Source organism: Pempheris klunzingeri, chromosome 4 (genome assembly GCF_042242105.1).
Source record: "Pempheris klunzingeri isolate RE-2024b chromosome 4, fPemKlu1.hap1, whole genome shotgun sequence".
Classification (NCBI taxonomy): Eukaryota; Metazoa; Chordata; class Actinopteri; order Acropomatiformes; family Pempheridae; genus Pempheris; species Pempheris klunzingeri.
Genome location: NC_092015.1, coordinates 10,732,380 through 10,739,314, shown reverse-complemented (window position 1 = coordinate 10,739,314; position 6,935 = coordinate 10,732,380). Strand labels below are relative to the sequence as shown.

Below are 6,935 nucleotides of genomic sequence, written 5' to 3'. Positions count from 1 at the left end.
CCAATCCACATGTTTCGTTTGCTGTCACCTGAAACCAAGCCTGTGGAAAAATCCTCTGAGAGTATGTGGGTGTTTTGTATCACAGAAATCTCATATGTTTTTTATGTGAACATCATGACATATTCTTTGAGCTCCAACAATCACAACGATGCATACAGAATCACAGGTTTACCTCTTCGTTCACAGGTCTAACCGCACTGCATGATTGTGTGTTGCATGATCTCTGTTGGCGATTTGTGGATGAATTAAAATTGTATTGATCCAGCCAGAGTTTTCCCAGCCATCCCTCGAGGTGATGAAGTCATGACTGTGGTTTAATCATCACTGCACTGCGCTGATGTGCATTGATTGGAAACAGTGGTTGTTTCGCAGTTTTCAAGAGGATGCAATGATGTGCATGTGCGTGCCAAAACGCACACTGAGAGAGACATGTGATGACTTTTCGATTGACTTTATGACAAGCGTCTCACGTGGTTTCCGCTTGGACTACAGATGACACCACAAGTCATGAGTCATGGATAACTTCCAGATTCAGGAGATGTTTGAGAAACACCAAAGAGATCAGACAACATTTTTCCCGGTAGGTCTGAGTGTGGTTTAGATATTGATCTGACTACAGAGAAGAAGCTCAATGGAGCAAATCAGTGAACAAGAAATGAAGATTAATCTGATACTGGGCTGCATCAAGAAAACAAAATAAGCGCAGGAATGTTGGGAGATCTGACACAAAAGCCCTATGATGTGTCAAATGTGGGGTCATGATTCATTGGACTTGAATTTGGAAATATTATCATATGTGAGGAGTCTAGCATTTTATAAACATTTTGTAATTTAGCTTGACTCATTTTGGAGTTTAAAAAAGTGATGAACTCCACACACCCAGATTGCCTTGAGGGGTTAAGCAACAAGAAGTCTGCAGAAACAACAGGAGACAGACATTTCCAGTAAGTTATGTGAGTATGAGTCAAGCAGTAGTAAGCCCAAGGATCACTGCGTGATGTCGAAACTAAGGTGTGGCAGTCTGCGTGAGTATTGAGGGTAGCCGACACGCTGACTGTGCGATAACAGCCGCACTGCACCTTTAACTAAACACTGGAGAGTATTTATTGAGTGACGTGGGACGCAGAGTGCGTGCTCAGTGTGGGCAGGAAGCGCAGACAGCTCACCGCGACAAGCCAGCTAGAGTTAGCAAGAATTATACCGGATGTACAATAGCTCGCCTTCAGGAGGGAATACATATAACATGAAAACAATAACTAGCGACAAGAATACGCAAAATAACAACCATCTTAGCCAAAATATTTGAGAATCCCTTAATTTAACGAGTAGTGGAAGCGTTACTGGATTGACATTTCAGGACACGTCCGGGCTTTGGACTTTTATTTTGAAAGCTCACACCGGACGCAGTGTGTTTCCGTCACGGTTGTCTTGACTCCGCCAAAGAGAGCAACGGGCGCTCTGTGGCCACTTGAACGAAAACGGGGGAAGCTTGCAGAAGAACCGGCCGGGCTGTCGTCGGTAGCTCAACATGCCACAATACATGTGCTGAGCGTGGGGTCTGAAACGACTGTATTTACCTCCTGAGCGGTTATAATTGACGGCCACGCCCCGTATCCACCGACCGGAGTGTGTACAAAACTGCCGGCGGAGGCGCAACGGTGAGCGGTTTGAAACCCAGCAGGGCGGCTAGCGGGCTCACGGCGGAGAGGAAGCAGGAGTGTCGGCTGTTGTGGGAACCATGAGAGAGTACAAAGTAGTGGTTCTCGGGTCCGGAGGGGTCGGTAAATCCGCGTTAACCGTCCAGTTCGTGACGGGGTCGTTCATAGAGAAATACGACCCCACGATAGAGGATTTCTACAGGAAGGAGATCGAGGTGGACTCCTCTCCGTCCGTCCTGGAGATCCTGGACACGGCGGGGACCGAGCAGTTCGCCTCCATGCGAGACCTGTACATCAAAAACGGGCAGGGTTTCATCTTGGTCTACAGCCTGGTGAACCAGCAGAGCTTCCAGGATATCAAACCGATGAGGGATCAGATCATTCGGGTGAAACGGTACGAGAGGGTGCCGATGATTCTGGTTGGAAACAAAGTGGACCTGGAGGGGGAAAGGGAGGTCTCGTCCGGTGAAGGGAAGGCACTGGCGGACGACTGGAACTGCCCGTTCATGGAAACTTCAGCCAAAAATAAAAGCTCTGTGGACGAACTGTTTGCAGAGATAGTCCGACAGATGAACTATGCCTCAACACCAAATGGCGACGACCAGTGCTGTTCGTCTTGTGTCATTCTTTAAGAAAAACAGGACAACCATAAAGTTTTATTCTTTGCTCGGTTTTAAGTTTGCAATGGTAAGTTTAGACGCTGTACACTGAAAATGTAAAGCTGACATCAGTGGTTTTAAGTTTTGCTAAGTGTCACTACACCAGTACTTACTATAAACATGCCACTGGAATCCTTTCTTAGCACACGTCTAGAACAAGTATAGATTAGTAAACAGTAAAGCACTGGATGCATGTTTAACTTCATTTTTAAGCTTAGTCATTCTAGTTTATTGTCACTTCTCCTTCATGTGAGTTCTCACTGGTAACCTACAGTAGGACACTTGCAGTCCATTGTTTTGCCAATCAGATTGGGGAAGTGTCTGACTCATTTGGAGGTGCAAGCGATGATAGGTTTACAAATTCAGCGCTTGAATCAGCACACCTCGAATCTGGGGTTATTAAACCACGGCTCATATGGTGTTTTCCAGAATGAGGTTAACAGGAGTCGGGAGATTCCAGTGTTCTTGTATGGCCTACATTCAGGGATCAGCAAGTTGGTTTTTGTTGAGCCGAGCCCCAAATGAGCCTTGAGAGCCAGTGCGTTTTTCTTTATGCTTTGTCAGAAGTTGTTGTAGTTCATTCATGACTCTCCTTATCTCTTGTTTGTGGCAGTGTGTTGCAGCAAGTGTGTACTGTTGAGCTCTTCTTCGTGTCTCACCCTGGCCTTGGAGGAAAATACAGGGAGGAATGCTGCAGGGGGACGAGAGGAGGAGGAGGAGGAGGAGGGGAACAACAGAGACAGAGGGAGGGGTCCACTCTTCAGGAATTCTGCTGGGTTGGAGTATCTTTGCTGCACGATCAGTGTCCGCCATTGATGTCAACACAGTGTCAGATCCAGAGTTTCAGCAACACCCTCCTCACCAGTTCCATCTGTACTCACAACTGGAACGAAAACCCAATGGAAAAGTTATGGAGGGCAACACTTAGAGACACTCATAAATGGATATTTCTGTATGAGAAGAAGACAGAGAGATAGAGTATATTTTGGTAAATAACTGCACAGTTTGGGGCGGGTAAAGATTTGGGTGATATCTCTGCCTAACCCCTTTTGGAGCAATGCTCCACAACACTCCAAATCCTATTTTTTTTCCAAAGTCAAAAGAAATTGCCACCACTTTTCTGCCGGTGGAGTAAATGTGATGAGTGCCACTTTTTTTCCTTCGTCTCCTCTTCATTGTGCGAGAGGACCTTAACTTAAGTGACATGGGGACGGTGACCAGATTGCCCTTGTGTCGAGTGCCTTTCCAAAACAAATCAGCTGTTCAGATTTAGTGCCAACCTACATGTATCACCAAAAGAACCCTTCAAAATGGCAATCCACAATTTAGTGAACTGTTCTTCTGGATAATCTCGTAGGGGTGGAGGCTGAAAAAAAACTACAATAGGCTTTTTGTTAATGGAATGGCGGTTTTCTGTATGTTATACGTTGGCCTTTTTGAAGTCTAAGTGTTCATTTTGGAATGTCTGCTTAGTCTGGCCAAATCTATATCTTGAAATGCACAGGTACTGGAATCCCCTAGACGTGACAACACCAAACGCTTACCTTCCAGACCACTTAAATCAAAATCTGTTTATGTTTATTTTGTTGTTTTTAACAGGAAATGTGATGATGTACCGTTGACAAATCTAACCTGATTGTAAGTTTAATTTCAGATCAGCCTTTTAACAGTGGGCTGACTGTTTTAAAAATAAGACTTTTAATACAAATTGCATTTTTAAAAAAAGAAACCAGGCTGTGTTTTCTCTTTGTTGACTTGTTTCAGCGTATTACCACAATGGTTGTTTGCCCATTTGCTGAGCCTAAACAAAGTTGTCGTGAGCGGTGTGGACCAGAGTGTGTCACCGCTTGAAGACCAGCTTAGCATCTTTGAATACACACTAAAGGATCACTACTAGGGCTGACACCTTCTGGTCGGTTTGGTCGACGTGCTCGTGTTCGACCAAATTCTCAATCGCTGGTGTCGCTTTCACAAGGAGAGATGCTTTCTTAATCCATTATTTTCATCTAATTTGTTGTGCCATGATACTGTAATTCACCACTAATGTAGAGCTGTCGCTGGACTGAGGGCCGTTCACCCCCCCTCTCCTCCCCGTCGACCATTCGATTGGATGAAGAGTAGGTAGATTTTCATCCTACCAAGTTTGTTTGGTTGACTGCAGCCCTAATTACTACAAATACTCACCAGATTTTCCCCAAACCCAAACTTGGATGAGGTGTTTGATGGTTGAGGCTAGCCCACAGGCTAACAGGAAATAGGGCTACAATAGGATAATGTAACGTGTTGAGGTTTATGTTGACAAATGTACTGGGCACATTAGTGGACGCTTTATTGAATGCTGTGGAGGTTGTAACATGAAAGTTATTTGACTGTTGCACCAAAAATGTATTTTTATTTTTCTCCTGCTGCCTAGCTGTGCTATTTTTTTCCGTTAACCAGACTTTCTGTGCGGTTAACACTGAGACCACTGTGATGGATGTGTGAAATCCAAAGCTTACAGAAAGCAGACCAAGGTGTATACACGGTATGACTGGTTTAAAGGCTGTTACAGTGTTGACATGACACTGATTGTCCAAGCATGGTGATTTCCCGGCTGTTGGGAGTGCAACGCTCCTGAACAGCAGGAAATGCGGGTACATATGATTTTTAAGCATCTGATGAGATTTGTCCCTCTGCCTCTTTGATGAGCCATAGCCGTATTCACCAACAACATGTGATCATGATAAAAGCCCTGCTATCTGCTTCATTGTCCTCACATGCATTAATAGACAAGACCAGGCTATGCAGCACCAGAGAAATGTCTCTTTTAACTGTGTGGGTGAAGAAGTGTTTCAGCCCAGAGCTTGAGCCTGGTTGCAGTGTGTGTGGGTGTAGTGGTGTGATGTGGAGAGGCTGGGGTATGACTGAGCAGGCCCCGCTCTGCTTCTGTTTACCTACGGGGATTACCTAGCCTCGGCTGGCTGGTCGACCGCAGTATGGCTTGGGGGGGAGAGAGTAAACAAACACAAGACAGGCTTCGCATAGAGTCTTTTTGAGAAGTAGATGTGCGTTGGTCTTCACGCTGCACCGTATATGTGTTGTAATATGGTACGAGTCTTATGAGTCTGAGCATATGTGTCTGCCTGTCACTGTCCTGCACAGGCTCAGACCACCTTGTGGGACTGTGCAGGCCTGGGTATCTGTGTCTGTGTAAGCAATGGTATCATATGTATTCTTTGGCTTTGCCTGCATCATGTGACGGAGGGGCATGATGAGGTCGGGCTACAGGGAGCAATTCAGCGTGAATATTGCATCCAACAGGTGCGATCGAACAGTGGCGTACATCAGAGCTGGGCAAAATGGTCAATATCAGAATGTTTTTGGATATTGATGTGTACCAAAATATAGTAAATGTCTGTCAAATGACATATAGAATAATCAAATGCATGTTATCCCATAGCCCTAGTGTATAAATACAACTTTACATTATGTGCGCAGTCTATCTCTGTGTGAGCAGGCAAAAAAAACGTAGATGAACACATTGTATTTTTCTCACTCCCCAAAGCGAGAACAGACAGCTTTACAGCTTAATGTTCGGTTTCAGTGTTCTGTGCAAAAGTGCTATGTGTAATACTATGTGTGTATGTGCGTCTGACTGTTGATAGCAGCTCTCAGATTTTCCTTAAATCCGCCACAAGCTGTGGCTAGTTTACGACTGTGTGCTATCTGTGTGATGTCGAGGCCGATAACATGTTTTCTCCAAGGCCTTGATTCAGATTGCGTGATTAGACGTGAGCTGAGGTTGAACTCTGCCTTAGAATAATATAGTTCAACTGGTAGTGGATGAGAGGGAGCAGTTATTACAGCTATGCCCCAGATACTGTAAATGTACACCCCCCATCTTCGAGCGCTGCGCGGCTTCACTCTCTTGCTGTGGTATAAACATCTGATAGCAGAAGAATTTGCCCTTTGGAGAGAAAGGAGCCTGTCGAGTTCTTGTTTCTTTTTATCTGCCTCTTTCTAAGGAGCGAGAAGGTGAAAGTTTCACTTCCTGCCCTTCTTTTTTTTGCACAAGTCAGCACCAGTGTTGCTTCTCCGTGGTTGTGAGCTTAATTGGTTTCAGCCTTTGAGTTATTAAGTTTCAGTATGTTGCGACCACGTTTTTGCATACATGAATTGCAATTTTTATTTTTTTTTATTTTAAGGAATTTAATTAGCCTATTTTTAAATCTATTGGTTTCGGTCGCAGCCAACGAGAAATTTTCAGGTTTACAGGCTTGTCAGTGGTTGCTGATCATGGGAGATGGTCATGTGATGTGGTTGCCATGGTTAAGGGGGGTTGGGATGTAGTATGGCTGCTCACGGTGGCCTCGTGACCTATGGGAGTTCAGTCACTGCTGGAATGGTGACTGTAAGAGAGGAGGGTGTCGGCCTGTTTGATCGTCGCTCTCTCAGTCGTCACAAACGTATATCTTCTTTGTTCGTGACGGGAAGCGTGATTTTTACCTCTAAAGCGACTTTCTGCTGTGTAAAGAGAAATCTAGAGGCAGAGCTTGCAGCCTTAGATAAATAATTTCCCTCCTTTGGCAACAGTAAACTAAATATTGATTTGTTAATGATTAAGATAAGGGTTAAGTGT

The 6,935-nt window shown here is 44.8% G+C and overlaps 1 protein-coding gene across 1 annotated transcript; it reads left to right on the top strand.

The window, feature by feature from the left end:
* Positions 1-1,473: 1,473 nt before the first annotated feature.
* Positions 1,474-3,801, top strand: LOC139199979 (ras-related protein Rap-2b). Its single transcript, XM_070829200.1, has 2 exons — positions 1,474-2,345; positions 2,931-3,801. Exon 1 carries the CDS (start codon positions 1,739-1,741, stop codon positions 2,288-2,290), a length of 552 nt encoding a protein of 183 aa, XP_070685301.1. The 5' UTR covers positions 1,474-1,738; the 3' UTR covers positions 2,291-2,345; positions 2,931-3,801.
* Positions 3,802-6,935: the final 3,134 nt, after the last annotated feature.